Here is a 15,687-nt window from a genome sequence, read left to right as displayed (position 1 = left end):
ATTTTCTTGTGGCCATGACACTTATCATTAAGAAAAAACAATGAACACTAAGTTTGATGTGCTGTAGTTCATGACTTCTGAGCACCAATACATATCCAGAAAAGATGAAGGAGACAGGGTCATCGTCTTTGAAAGGGAAATCTTGTGTTTGTCTTCAATTTCCATTGGAATAATAGCTACACGGACTACCGTGTAGGCTGCTTGAAGCCTGGAAAGTATAAGGTATTTCCTTGTAAATTTCCTATGGCGGTTCCAACACATGCTAAATCTCTGCTTGCATGTTGGTGATTTCACTGATATGTTAGGCTGTCTTGTCCTGCATGTACCTGTGATTTTATATCTCCTGTATTTTGTGTTTCATTCTTAATTCTCAATATAGATACCTCAGATTGTTCTACCCTCTGCTTTGAGCTTTGACTCTACTTCTGTCATCAGCATGCCCTCACATTAAAGTGTTCTCAGATATCCAATTTCCTCCAGAACACTAAAAGATCAAGCAGAAGGAATTTCACCAATTTATTTTTTTCGTTGCTCTTTCTTTTTCGTCCCCCCATATTAAATTTTCTATGGCAGTTCCAATACATGCTAAATCTCTGCTTGCATGTTGGTGATTTCACTGATATATTAGGCTGTCTTGTCCTGCATGTACCTGTGATTTTGTATCTCCGGCATTTTGTGTTTCATTCTTAATCTCAATATAGATGCCTCAGATTGTTCTACCCTCTGGTTTGAGCTTTTGACTACTTCTGTCGTCAGCATGCCCTCACGTTATAGTGTTCTCAGATATCCGATTTCATCCAGGATGTTAAAAGATCAACCGAAGGAATTTCACCGATCTATTTTTTTCGTTGCTCTTTCTTTTTCTTCTCCCATATTAAACTGGACTTTAGATCTTCCCCTCTGGATAAGTTTGCTCGAGTGTGTCTAAACTATGTCGTTTCTTCGTTCAGATTGTCTTAAATTCAGATGACGCCTTGTTTGGAGGGTATAGTAGGATTGATCCATTGGCGGAGTTCTTCACCTTTGTAAGAATTCCACTCAAGCTTCGCACAACAGCTTTTGTTTTGTTCTTTTTCTCTTTTCCCCTCAGGAGCTGATTAATTTGAATTAAGCAATCTTAATTTCTGGTCTGTGAAATGCAGGAAGAGTGGTATGACGACCGGCCCTCTTCCTTCTTGGTGTATGCACCTTCCAGAACAGCCATAGTCTACGCCCTTGTGGAGGATGAGCAGCTACCTGTCAAAGCCTTGGATAAATCTTGAAATGCTCAGTCTGATGTACAACCGACATGTACATGGGCAAGTCCATGCAGAGTGCATCTAGGCAAAAAGAGGTGCAGGAGCCCTTGTGGTCTTTACCGTCAAAGGTCCACCATTCTAGAGACAACAGATGAGAGGAATAGAACGATCGCTGAATGAAGTGTGATACTTTTCGGGGTTATGCGCGGCATCGAGAAACAACCTTTTTGTAAAGTATGTGGGAAGTATTTTAATGCAATAGCAGATGACTAGTGCTTGACAGGCGTAATGGCTCTGTATATGGGATAGATATCAATGATGTACAGTACAGTGATTATAGTTTATCATCGCAAGCTCTTCAATTCTCTAATTGATTTTTTTAGCCTTTGACTAATGTCCCTTTTCCTGCCTGATTATGTCCCAAATTAGACTGCATAACCAACCGTATCATGATGCAGGCATGAGTTATGCTGATCCAGAAGCTCCGCAGTAGTCATTTCTCTCTCTCTCTCTCTCTCTCTTTCTCTCTCAATCCTTTTTCTGAGAGAATGGAGTGGAACCCCTTAGCGTGACAGCCACAGGGATGATCCTAGCTTAACTTAGGACTTTAATTGGCACGGGAGATGCAAGTATTTTTCGCATAATGAACGTAAAAGCTTTTACTCCAAGAAAACTAGGCCGCGACGGACTCTGGGGAGGATAGCCTAACTTTGGACTTTAATTGGCACGGGAGATGCAAGTTAGGTGCTGAGATACCAATCCCTCAACCATGGAATTAGTTTTCTACATGTACTTTTGAAGAAAATACAATAAGAACTTCGAATGCGATTTGCTTATTTGTTCAGCGAATTTAAGTTGTTACAGCATTATGAAATATTGAAGACTCTAATTAAGTTCAAGAGCTAAAATCACGGCTACTCTTGAAAAAGGAAGGGAAAGGTTGGCCAATGAGAAATTGGCATTTGCTAAAAGTACCCACAGGCATATGAAATCTTTAGATGTCCCACGGCATTCTTGAGCTGCAGCGGCAGTACGATTATGCTTTGCTTTTGACCCTTCCGAGGCGAACTGTATTCTCTGCAAGGAAGCGCTCTCTTACATTGAACAACATGCGGAAAAAAAAGCTTCATCGCGAACGCGAGACAACAGGAATATATGCTCCCCCGTCATGGTACGGTCAATTCGGTCTTGGAGTTCTGCACAGAATCGACGCACAATGCAAAGCCATTGCATGCGCTCTTTGCGACCGCATCGGTATTTTTCATGAACGCCACATTTTCAGTTTGGCTTAGGCACGAGAATATATTCTCCCGCCCGAAAAGAAAAACGATAAGGGTATAGAGAAATCTCATCGATTGGCCGCATCAGATCTCGATGCATGAAATCAGCACCTTCAGGTGCATAGAACACTCTCTCCCTTTCTTGTTTCCCAATGAACACTTTGGGGTTAATGCAAAGATCAGTTCAGAAAAGATAATATGGCGTAGGACCACACAAACACGCCCGATTTACAGAGATATATCATCTGAGTGATGTGAGTAGGGAAGAGTGACCAAACAAAACCAGCAAAGAAGACAGGACCCCACTATATCTTTTGTCACCCCTTACTTTGTTTTAAGACCACCAATGACCCCGGATTAGGTGCTAACGTAGCTAGCTTCCGAGGCCAAACCGCGGGGCACCTGATGCAGGACGCTCGTGGGGGATGATGAGTGGCTCGTGGACGACCTCAGCGCCTCGGCCAACGGACCCCCCATCGAAGCCACCTGGTTCGGCGACCAGCCAGTGCCCCAGTTGCCGAGCTGGGGCGGGTGGTCCCTCTCGGCGGCGGCGTCCCTGTCGTTCGTGCTGGGCTCGTCGCCGTGGCCTGTGGACAGCTTCAGCGACACGTCGGAGGAGGGGTTGCCAGGGATGGAGATGGACAGGCAGGTTGACGAGCTCATCGGGCTGGCGTTGCTCGAGGAGTTGTCAGAATCCTGGAGCGACCGCGGCCAGTCATCGAAGAAGTGCCTCAATATGTGCCCGTCAGATCTGCTGCCGCCGTTCGCCTCGCCCTGGGATTCAAAGAGGTGCTTGTTGCCGTCGCTCTTGGGCTCGGAGTAACTGTCGAAAAGAGAAAAGCACGGAGGCACAGGAAAGACACAGGAAAAAGCAAGAGTATTACGCAAAGAATAAGTTTGAAAACAATGGAACGCAAGCAAAATCTCCATGGGGTCCAATGCTTCAAAAGGGAAATGGTTGGGATCAGGTAATGCAGAATCTAAGAGCTCCGTTCCAAATTTGAGGCATATAAATGGGGAGGATAGCTTTATTTGGGACCTACCCAGTTAAAAAATATCAATCTGACCTTGAGCAGAGACCCCATTCAGATCCCACCAAATCCAGAGTTACTCTCTTTCGTAACATCAATGACCATATGGAAAGATGCCCCACCAATTAGTACCGAGCAAAACATGCCAGTGATGACTATTTTTCTTCTCTAAGCCAAGCATGTCTATAATTAGTACCTTCTCTTCATTTATTTAGTAAAAGTGGTGTTGGGAAAGTTTTACCTTTGGAAGAGATCGATCGAGGACGAAGGCCCCGAGAGCGAGAAATGGCCGCCGCCCCCGGCCACCGCCGCTAGAGGGACGGCGGTGGCGGCGACCACGGCGGGATCGGCAGATTTGAGATTAGTCCCACTAAAGCCCCTGGCGGTGCCGCCACCATTGGCGGCAGCGGCAGACGTGGGGATTTCCACAGGCTTTCTTGAACGGTTACGTCCGCGGTGCATGTGGCGCTCGCAGTACTTCTGGCCGGGCACCACATCCCTCGAGCACCGCCACTTCTTGCCGTCGGTGCGGCGGCACCTCCCGGGCTCCGGATCCATGGAGGCTCTGCCCCAGTACCCTGCCTGCAACACTGGCGAGAAACCCGAAAAGGGACATAAGAGGAGATTAAATATCAAGGGGTCCAAGACACTTTTGAAAGATCCGAGTCTACATAACAATACCAGTGCCCGCAACAAAACGTTTCAAGAAACATGTCACGTTAGGGATCAAGAAGACCGCTTATTCTCTATATCAGCAAGGTAGGGGCGATAATACAACAGTCAAAACAACCAAAATATGAGACGGTGGGATATCAATGCTTGATCAACTTCACCAGATGGAAAAGAAAACAGAACCCAGAAAAGCAGAAACAACAGGCTAGTTGATAAAGTGTCAAAAGAAATTTAAAAAAGGAATCTTACAAGCAGGCTGATATTGAGGGTAATGTTGCAAATGGCCAAGAGGGTGGTGGAGGAAATAAGGGGCCTGAAGGAGGCTCTTCTTGATCGGCTGGAGCAGCTCGGCCGGGACGGTGGCTCCAGCTAACATGTATCTGTAGATCAGAGCCTGAAGTTCCAGCTCCTGCCACTGAGCCCAGCTGAAATAGCTCCCCATCCCTGCCCAAAAGAAGCAAATTTAGCTTTTGCTTGTTTGGCAAATAAAGAAAAGAGAAGGGAATCAAATGTCCCACCAAGAAAGCAAAAAACCAAAACCACACGAACATAAAACTCAATCAAGCAGGAACCAAGAACAGATCCAATCAAAGCTTGGAGCTTTATTGCAATAAAACATCATTGTTTCTATTTTTCCTCATTTTCTTATGTTTGGGGCGGTTACGAAGAGAGAACGCGGGAGGAGGAGAGGGAAAAGAAGCAGCTTACTGGGGAAGGATCTGGGGGCAGCAGGAGCAGAATCTGGGAACGCGGCTGCTGACATGTTGCTGCTGAGTTTATCGGGAACAAACAGAGGGAGAGTGGAGGAGGCAGCAGCGAGAGATTGCATTGGTTGCGATTGCGATTGGGATTGCGGGTGATGGGGCTCGTCAAGAACGAGCCTTGGCAACTTTGCAGAGGGCGCTTCTGCTGCTGCTGCTGCTGCTTCTGATAGTGGTTCTGACCCGTCCTGCTGCTTCCTCCATTGCTTCAGTTGCAAGTCCATGGAGAGAGAGAGAGAGAGAGACAGAGATTGGTTGGGGTTTGCTTTTAACGGGGGTTTTTGTTTTGTTGGGTTTTAATAGCTAAAAGCTCCTCGTTTTGTTTTGCTTTTCTTTTTCTGGTCTGAAGGTCCTCGTTCTGCTCGGTGAGTTGGTATGCGAGTGGAGTGGTATAGAGGGGAAAAAGATGCAACTAAAAGGCTTTTGCAGTGACTTCTGTTCCTGTAGGTTCTTTTATTTCTCAAGCAGCAACCTCCCCTCACGCAGGAGAGAGAGAGAGAGAGAGGGGGAGGGGGATGGTTTCTGACATGAAAAGCCTGCAAAGTTTTGTTTTTTTTCCAAGGGCTAGTGGGGGAAGGGCTAGGGCACTTGAGAAAAGACACTCTCAGACAAGACAGTTGAGAAGAGGTAAAAATAAATAAAACAAAGAGGCCTAAGAATATAATAAACTTAAAGACAAACCCCAGCCAAAGAAAGAAAATCAGAGAGAGAAAAAGACGACAAATTAACGAGTAGATTAGATTGAGGAGAACAAGAAACAACCTGCAGAGCTACTACCCTCTCTCTCTCTCTCTCTCTCTAGTGTTTCTTGCTTTGGAAATATAAAAAAGGAAAATAATCAGGCAGTATGCATGGGGTTCTGAGCGAGAGAGAGAGAGCGCATAAATACGCTTTGATCTCTTGGCGTGTGTATTTTCTCGAATCCATTTTTCTTTTGGGCTTCGCGTTTTTCGATTATGTGAAAATCCAGGGGCATTTACATTGGGTTGGGGTCAGATCAGAGGGAGGGAGGAGGAGGAGGCTCGAGCTGACACGGCACAGTTCCATTTCAGTGGCGACTCAGGCTTTTATCATTCTCTTTTTCTGGTTCTTTTCTCAGCCGATTTGCCAACTTGCCATCAGGGGGAAGAAGGACCAAGACATCGCATTTTTTATATCAGCCATTGCACCGAAAGAATATGTTTGTTTTTGCAGGATCCCTAATTCTTGTACCGTACTGCTGCTGAGGGAATATGCATGGAAATTACGATGAACCCGTTCGTGTTTCTTTTGCTCCGTTTTGGTCCCCAAACCGAATTCAAGTGCCTTGGCCAGAAAATAATGATCTCTTCGGCAAAGCCAGTGAGAGGGTTTTGAGTTTGGGCATACATGAGTAGGTGCCAAAGGAAACGAATTTTGAGCCTCCATATTCTCAAAGCCAAAAGGAAAGGGATAATCATCTTAACAGTGTTAAAATCTGTTATCATCTTGCATTTGAGTGGTAGAACTTTTGCTTCGCTTGTGCAATCATTCATATGAGCTCTTTAGGGCATGAATGATAACCATCATTTTTTTTTCTATTTATAGGAACAAATTTACAATATAAATTTATTTGATAATACAATTTCATTTTTCTATTTTCGAGACAAATTTTTAACCTATAAATAAATTTGGAACATAAGGATCTGTTTGGTAACGCTTCTATTTCGATGAACAATTTCTTTTGAGAAATAATTTTTTTTTTTCTATTTCTATTTCCTAGAACAACTTCTAAGTAAAATAATGCATTTGGTATGATTCACAGATTTTTTATTTTGTATTTTTCGTTTTTTCTTCTTACGAGATGGCCAAACGTTGACTACCACTCACCGTCGCCCAATCACCACTCGTCATCGCTCGACCACCGCCCACGGCCGTTGCCCCTCCCGGCCGATGGGCGATGGTGGCGGTGGTGGCGATCGAGAGGTCGGCGATGGCGAGATGCGACGGTCGGCGATCGGTGGCGATCAACAATCGGAGGACGATGGTGGCCGGCGGCATTCGCTAGTGCCGATCGATGGTTGGCGACGACAGCGGCGTCAGTCGGCAACCGGCGGTCGGTGGTGGCCCCAGGTGATCGGTAGTGGCTGCGGGCCCATAGCAAGAGAGAAGAATAAAAGAAAAATAAAAATAAAAATTGGCTTATTTCTAGAAATTGTTCTTGGGAATAAGAAGCTACTTTTTTTTTTTTATTTATTTCTTGTTTATATTCCAAATCTATTCCTTAGTTATTTTTTTATTCCAAGAAATAGAAAAATAAGTTGGCGTTATCAAATGGATTTCTATTCTTTTTTTGTTTTGGGAAACAAAAAAACAAAGGAACATAAATGTTCCCAAACATGCCCTAAATGAGGAGTAGAAATTCTTCTACTTTTCTATTTTTGCAATAAAAGCAAAAATAAAAACTTCTCTTAGTGCCCACCCTCACAACCCACCCTTTGCTTGTGGCAATCCAAAATTTTTAAGATGCATCAAACGAATTTCTATTACAAGGATAGAAAATATATATCATTATCAAACGCTTGTCTTTTATTGAGAAACTCATTTAGGGAATAGAGGCATAAATTATTTCTCAAAAGAGAATGGTTATCATTCACTCTAGGGGTGATCGGGTTCAGGGTGGGTAGGGTCTAGACCTGGACCCTGTACCCGACCCTGTTATAATCGGTTCTCATTTTTTTGGACCCTGCACCCAACCCTGTTTGTATTAGACCCTATAGCCGACCCACCTGTTTCTTTTTTTTTTTTTTATCGGTTCGGGTCAATCCTATTTCCATTGAAACCTATTTTGCAATCTTCCGGTATCTTATATGACTTCGAATTTTATATTAATATGTGAGAAAATAACGTAATATTCCCAATTTGTATCGAAACATTAAGCACTTGTAATAAATAAATACATTAAATTTTTTACTAAACAAAAAATTAAGGATTCACGAGGCTAATTATAATAATAAAATCATAAGATAAAGAATTAGCAACAAATATAGATCTAATATTAGTCTTATTCCTACAACTATTACATGAAGTTACTCATTTATGCAAGCATAACTCCTCCTACAAAAGAGAAATTAGGCGAGCCAATCCACATGGCACACAAGAATTTGGCGGTGACGAACACCGTCCGTTCGTTGGACGATGCGAGAGGGAGTCGATGAGGAAGGGAAGTAAGTGAGGAAGAGGAACAATGAATGAGGAGTGCCATGCGTGTTTGAGAGAACCAAGAGGAAAAATGCCATGTGATTACAAGAGTAAAAATAGAATAAGGGGAAAAAATAGGGTTTTGGATCTATACTTCCAAAACAAGTTCCAAAACCGGTTTGGAAACTGGTTCCTGATTGGGTAATCAATTGGATCCGGTTCCCGGACTGGTTTAAACCGGTTCCGAATTTTGGAAACCAGTTATCGGATTGGTTTCAACGGGAACCGGTTCTTGACTTTGTTTTCTGGGTGGGCCGGTCTGGTTCCTAGGTATACCCGGTCTGATTGCACACCTCTAATTCACGCTCTAGTTGTTGTTTGACTGGAAATTTTCGTACCATTCTTTTGTATTAATTTTCACTTTCTTTTATTGACATGAGGTGCGAAGGAAGTGTTATGTGAGGAAAAAGCAACCGAAAATCGAAAGATATAGAAAGAGAGAAAGAGATCAATAACGGGGGGGTTCCATAGGAGGTAGCGGTATTGTCCCCATCTTTGCCGATCGACCGTCGGTTGCTCTCGATGAGGTTCCAGTGCCATCCCCTCCCCCAGCTGTGATTTCCCCCTCTCTTTCTCTCTCATTTTTTTTTTTTAAATTTCAGTCTTTTTTCGATGTTGAGTCAAGACAAGAAAGCTAATTAAAATCGTAGACTAAATTTTCCATCTAACAAAAACTAACCAAGTTAACAAAATTCATCAATAGCATTTTTATTGAAAGTGTTGAGAATTAAATGACTCTGATAAAAATTGACCCGAGTGTTTAAAAAAAATTGCCCAAGCACCAAGCAATCAAGGGACGACAGTTCTTACCAGAGGAGGCCCCTTAATTTGTCATTGATTCACACAACAAAAAAGAGTATGAAAATGCTACGTGTTATATCCAAGCTTGGGGTGAGCATCGGTCTAACTTAATTCAGGATGCATCCAGAATCTGGTTGAATCTAATTAAATTAGCCAATTCAATGATGCTTTTTAAGTGAACCCACCAGGTTAAATTAATCCTAAGAACTGGCAAAGGCCGATTTAGTCTGGATTAATGCTCTAAACGTTGGTTCTACTTGCAAACTACTCTATCAAGGCCGAACAGCTTTTAATTGGCTTTCATCTAATGTAAAAAGTATATATAGAATTGAGAAAGAGATCTGCTCCTATGAGGACCAAGGAGCTTTGAAGTGCTACATCATCTCTGTTGAGGGAATATAATGTGCCAATTGAGTTTAAAATAAGTTTAACATATCTTATGGATGGGGAAAATAAAACTCATGACTCAATTCCCTGATTAGATAGGTTCCGAGTTCTTGGTCATGAGACTCGGAATTCAGCAGCCATTGCTGCAAATGAGAAGACATTGAGCTCGTTTGAGGGTCGGCTCGGGATTTTGAAGTTGAAGATGTCTAGGGAAAGTGAAAGAGGAAGAAGAACTCCAATAAATTCTAGGCAAAAGCTTCGACTCTCTGCAGACGCTGAAAATGTGGAAGGAGAGAGAGAGAGAGAGCCCACCCATGACGTTGTCCCATACTTTGAAAACTGACTTATGAAATGTAACTTTTTATTTTCTCAAGTGTGCGGGCTTCTTACAGTTCATGACTAATGAGAGCCTGACATTTCTTTCTTCTTAACTAGGTAATTTATCAGACGAGCACTTGGCGTGACCCCAGGAAGTTGCCTTTTGCTACCGAAGTTCAAAGAGGGAGATGCTAAAGTATTTCCTTCTCTTTTGTTTTACGAAAAATTCAAGATTTTCATTACCATAAAAATAATTAGGTAAACTTATTGTCAATAATAAAAACATTTTCCATTCATAATTTTTCTAAGTGATATAATCAATCATTTTAAAGAAAATATTTTTTAGATTTTAAATTTTTTGTGAAATGGAGCTTAAGTTTTAATCCAGCAACTCTATAATAATGTGAAAACAATATATTCTTCGTAGGGGAAATCTTTCCAAGAAAAAAGAAATTCTAAAAGCACATGAGGGAATATTGGGTCAACAAACGCAAGATAATGGCGTTAGTCCATATGGTATATAAGTCAAGTAGCTATTGGTGGAACGTGATTGTATCACGTGACTACATCATTCGCAAGTTTTACACATTTTATATTTTTAGTGTTACTCTTAATGTATATATTAAATTGGTATTCATCCATGAATTTTTTGAGCTTTGAATATTTGCGTGAGTTGAGATTCTAAAAGATTATATAGTCAATTGCATGATTAAAATAATTAGTTGCATGCATCGAGAAATACTCCATATTATACTTTAGCAATGTCATATATGAAGAATCGTTGCGTTAACTTTTCTAATAAATATACAAGTAATGCAACAGATGTACTAAGAAAAAAAATGATTGGTGCAACTATATGGATGGCTTCAATAATTGTATGGGATAAATTAGAGTTGTGTCCATTGATCTATGATCTAAACTTGAAATGCACATATACATCATAATTAAAAGTTTTAGTTGAATCATGTTGATCTTTTGCTTTGATTATAGAATTTTCCACTTGGAGCGACTATGACCATTATGCCTAATACCTTGATCAGAGCCTTACTCAATTCATGTCCATTGCTCTTCTTATTTCCGTGGTTCATTCAATGACTGTAATAAATTTTAACTTTTGGCTTATCACGAGATCCAAGTTGTTTGTGGGATTTCCTCTTTCTAACTATGCATCTAATGTAAAATTCTTTCTTTCTACGGCCCCTACACAGAAAAGATTATCTTAGTACTTGGAAAAACTGGGGGTCGACAGGAGGTTGCAGACGAGTGAGCGCACAAGCACGCACGCACGCACTGTGCATTCCAACTATGCTGGGGAAGCCCAAGTGACAGGTACACCATCCGTTCATAGACGTATTTACCGGAAGGGCAGTGCCACGAAGATCTTCTGGGGAGGCGAGGGGACAAAGGGAGCAAAAGTCGGGATGAACAGGGCGATGACAGAAGCGGAAGCGAAGGACGATCAGACATTTCCATGAAAGTGTTGTCAGAGCATCGTGCAGAGGCCCCAACCAACCAAATGGTTGGGTTTCTGAAATTTTTATTTCGTTTTTTTACCTAGCTTGACAGGGCATTATCGAAATATGCACGATTCTGGGCGGGCGAGTCGGCGAGATGAAAGAGGAGAGAAGAAGAAGACGAAGCAGATATGACTAACTAGAACTGCCTGTCGTTTTGCGTGTGAGAAGACGAGGTGACTTGACTATTCTTTGCCAGCCGGGGCTCACTTTTCCTTACGCTTTGCCTCTCCCATATCATCATTTGGATAATCAGGTTTTTTTTTTAAAGAAAAAAAATGACATAAATGACGGCTGAATTTTAGCTTTATATATCATACAATCTTTAAAATTTTAATTTATTTAACGTAATTTATAAATTTTAATTCAATTTGTAATATCATTTCTAAACTTATAATTTGTCCAAATTCCTACTTAAATTAATTCATGGACTACATTAAATATATACTGAAAAAGTTCAGGGACCGTATTGCATATTGAGCTAAATTTCATAAATCATATTAAAAAAAAGTAAAATTTTAAAGATCATATTACATATTCAGTTGAAATTCAGAAATCATTTGTGTTGTTATACCTACTATATATATTTTTAATAGTGACAACTTAGCGCGTTTTTGTGTGCAATAACTAAAAATTATAACCAAGTTTTTTTACTTTTTGCTAACATTATATTATAAAAAATCACAAACTAGAATATATGTAATAAATTTACTCAAAATTAATTTTTTGATAACAAAAAATCCCAACTTATATATCTACAACAAATTTAGACCATCACTAAAAACCTCAAATCGGTACATTTGTGGTAAATTTATTATCTATTATTTCATGTCAAATTTTACTATTAAATTGCTGAGTTTGATAACATGAGTGTATAACACAAATGTACTAATTTTGTAATTTTTCGTGATATTAATCCAATTGATATGTAAATATATCCATTTGGATTTTTTGGCGATCAAAAAACAAGTTGAGAGTAAATTTATCATACATGCACCGATTTGGATAAATTTGTCATATGTGTCTGGGTTTGAGATTTTTATGATTATAAAATTAATTTAGGATAAATTTATCACAATATTCCAATTTGAGGCCTTTCATAAATGTTAGCAAGTGCAATTAACTTGTGATCAAACTCGATCTGACATGATTTTTTTTTTTTGACTTTATTTTGTTGACAACCCTTTTGCAAATAATAATTCAGGGACAAGATATAAATTCTAATTATATTTCCGAATTAATTTGAAAAGTAGTATGATAATGCATCTCATTTTAAAGTCTGGTTGACCTACTGCAAAAATTGCTATTCTTATTCAACGGAATTGGGAATTATCAGACAAAGCCTAATATATTTTGGGCCTAAAGCATCAAATTTTTGGTACTTTATGACTGTCGTCGTAATTTTCCTTTTGCATAAGGCAATTTCGTCTTTTCTGGTCGTGCCCACCAGCGAAGAGCCCTAGCTCCCCACCATCCGACACGACTTCGATCTCCCCAATATCAAACGCATGTATACTGATTATTTGTATAGCTCGAAATTCAATTTATCCGATATGTACTTTCTCATGAGAAAAAAAAATTGTAAAATCGTGCCATTTAGTAGATTGGATTTCATAATTTTGTAAAAAGACTAACATATCGTTCTAGCATTTCTCGGAGTTAATTTGTATTGCGAAAAAAATTTGATGCTCCCGTCGAGAGTTTTAATAATGATTCGCCAAAGGCACTTAGTATGTATAATCAACGTTTCATTCTCGCAACACTAATGACTAAAGCTTTTATAGCATATAGATAAAAGTCGTTTGCAGCCTCCTACACTACATTAAATTTTCTCTTGCAGTCATCTTGTCGTCTGGATCACTAGTAAGCGCATAGAAATTGTTTTAAAAAAAGTTGACTTTTGCATTCTTTAGAACAATTGACGAGTGCTAAAGGAAAGCGGTTTCAGGTTCTATTAAGGGTGTATTTGGCAACTTGTCAAATAGTAACAAATTTTTGTTTTTTTATTTTCGGGAATAGATTTGAAACAGAAATTCGTTTGATAAAACTTTTATTCTTGAGAACAAATTTTTATATTTTTATTCCTAAAAGTAGATTTTGAACAGAATCGAGAAGTAAAAAAAAATTGATTCTTTGTTCCCAAGAACAATTTTATAATCAAGCCAACTCATTTTTTTTTTTCTTCTCTTTTCTCTTCTTTCTTCTTGTTTTTCTTCCCTTTCTTCTCTTCTTCAACCATTGCCGCCACTAGTCGCCGACGACCAATCTGGTGAGCCTCCCCTGACCAGGCGAGGCTCGACCTTGCTCCAAATTTGATGAGGCCGCTCACTCAGCCAAGGCTCGGTTGAGCCTCGCCCAGTTGTTGGCAAGGCTTGGGCGATGAGGCGCGACCTCGGGAGGGCCAACGATGCTCCCGCAAGGTTGCTAGTCCTCGTCGGCCGGTCGCCGGTCATCCCAAGGACGGTGACTGGAAGCCCTTGAAGAAGAAAAGGAGAAAAAGAGGAGAAATGAAAGAAAAAAAAAAAAAAAGAAAAGAAAAATGTAATAAAATTATTTAAAAATTTAAAAAATGATTTAAAGTATAAATTTTGAGGACGATGCCAAATGCAATTCTATTCCATAAATTGAAATTTTAGACATTTACCAAATGACTTAAAATGCTTAGAAATTATTCTCGGAAACAAAATAAAAAAGAATAATTTATAATAAAAAACTGTTCCCGAAAACAGAAACATTACCAAATGCACCTTAAGATTCCACCGTAACTTATCCGTTGGCACAAATTCCTTAGTTTTTAGCCTAAAACTATTATGCATATTCAAGATCTAGACCTACCTTGTTACTAGTTATGGAGTCTACTCCAATTCCACTCGACTCTTAATTAAGCAATTGCAGTAAATCATTACCTCTAATGACCACCATTTGCGATAATTCACTAATAACAACTCATATTTAGATGCACAAAAAATTATTAAATATTGACAAACCATGGATATTACTGGAAATATAAATTTAATATAGTGGTTTTGGATTATATACTCATCGTTGGATATCATGGAATATCGTTTGATTATGTGAAGATATAGAACAAGAAAAATAATAATAAATTATTCTAGGTTCCATTAGGAACTTGTTCGTCTGAAACAAGTTCCCTAATTTTTGTAACTTATAATCTACTTTACATAGTCAAGAGCTTGGAACTTACCTTGTTATGAGTTTCAGGATCTACCCAAGTGCCATTTGACTCTTAATTAAGCGATTGCAGTGAATTATTGCCTCTAATGATCACAATTTATTACAATCCACTTACCACAACTCATATCTAGATACATGAAAATTATAAACTATTAACAAAGTAAAAGTCTTAATCATGGATGTCACTGAAAATGAAAATTCAATATAGTGGTTCTAAATTATACACTCATCATTGACATCATGGAATGCCATAGGATCATATAAATATATATAATAAGAAAAACATATAAACTTATTGTAGATTCCAGAATCTCGGTTCCACCTGTTCGTTAGAACATGTCCTTTAATTTTTGGAACCCAAAATCTACAATACATATCATAGAACATGGAATTATATTGATTTTTACCAATCTAATTCTTAGGTTCCGATTCTATTCTAAAATCCGCTCATTCCTGATGAGCGCAACTAAATATACACTCTTTGATTGGAAAAGAAGACATCTCACTTGAATTTTTGACTCACATGACACGTGATCGCAAGATTATCAAAGTTAGGACGCATAAGACCCTAATTCTTTATTCACCCACATGGAAAACACAGAGACAAGCAAAGCACCAACTTAACACCCCCCAGGCTGTAAAAGGAGATGCTCCCACCAACTTGCGCAAGATCCTTTCGACCCAAACTTTCTAGTTTGACCAACTTTCTCTGAGCTACGAACCTACAAAGAGAGAAAAACATAAAAAATCGAAAGAAGGAAGAAGAAGAGAGAACCACATGCAATCTTTTCTTCAAGATTTAGTAAAATGTGGCAACTTGCCAGAAAGCCGAAAGGGACAAAGGGTGCGTTTGGTTAGACTTTTGGGGAAAGCCATTAGGAAAATGCAAAGGACTTTAGGTTGAGGGGACTTTTCAGAATGCAAATTGTGTTTGGTAAATTACAATTTAAAAGTCCATTGTGAAGTATCTTTGAGCAAAATGATGTTTGGAAAAATTATACTTACAAAGGATTTTTGTGATAAAACAAATTAAAAAAAATATATAAAAAATTAAGCTGGTAGGGCAAGGTCGGGAGACCCCAGGCGAGGTTGCCGGACGTCGGGCGAACCCGGCGAGGGGCTGCCGGACGTCGGGCGACCTCCCGGCGAGGAAGCGGACGTCGGGCGGGCCCGGCGAGAGGCTGCCGGGACGTCGGGCGACCCAGGCGAGGCAAGCTAGGACGTCGGGCGACCCGCCGCGACCCGGATCAGGGCGGCGAGGTCGCGCGACT

The 15,687-nt window shown here is 40.0% G+C and overlaps 1 protein-coding gene across 1 annotated transcript; it reads right to left on the bottom strand.

Moving 5' to 3' along the window:
• Positions 1-2,591: 2,591 nt before the first annotated feature.
• Positions 2,592-5,497, bottom strand: LOC104438336 (growth-regulating factor 3). The gene is made up of 4 exons (XM_010051465.3): positions 4,930-5,497; positions 4,471-4,665; positions 3,791-4,139; positions 2,592-3,341 (listed from the first exon to the last, which is right to left on the bottom strand). The coding sequence occupies exons 1-4, from the start codon at positions 5,204-5,206 to the stop codon at positions 2,876-2,878; spliced, it is 1,287 nt and encodes a 428-aa protein (XP_010049767.2). The 5' UTR covers positions 5,207-5,497; the 3' UTR covers positions 2,592-2,875.
• Positions 5,498-15,687: the final 10,190 nt, after the last annotated feature.

The sequence above is a fragment of the Eucalyptus grandis genome, chromosome 1 (assembly GCF_016545825.1).
Source record: "Eucalyptus grandis isolate ANBG69807.140 chromosome 1, ASM1654582v1, whole genome shotgun sequence".
NCBI lineage: Eukaryota > Viridiplantae > Streptophyta > Magnoliopsida > Myrtales > Myrtaceae > Eucalyptus > Eucalyptus grandis.
Note: the sequence above shows the minus strand (reverse complement) of the source record. Positions and strands in the feature narration are given on the sequence as shown.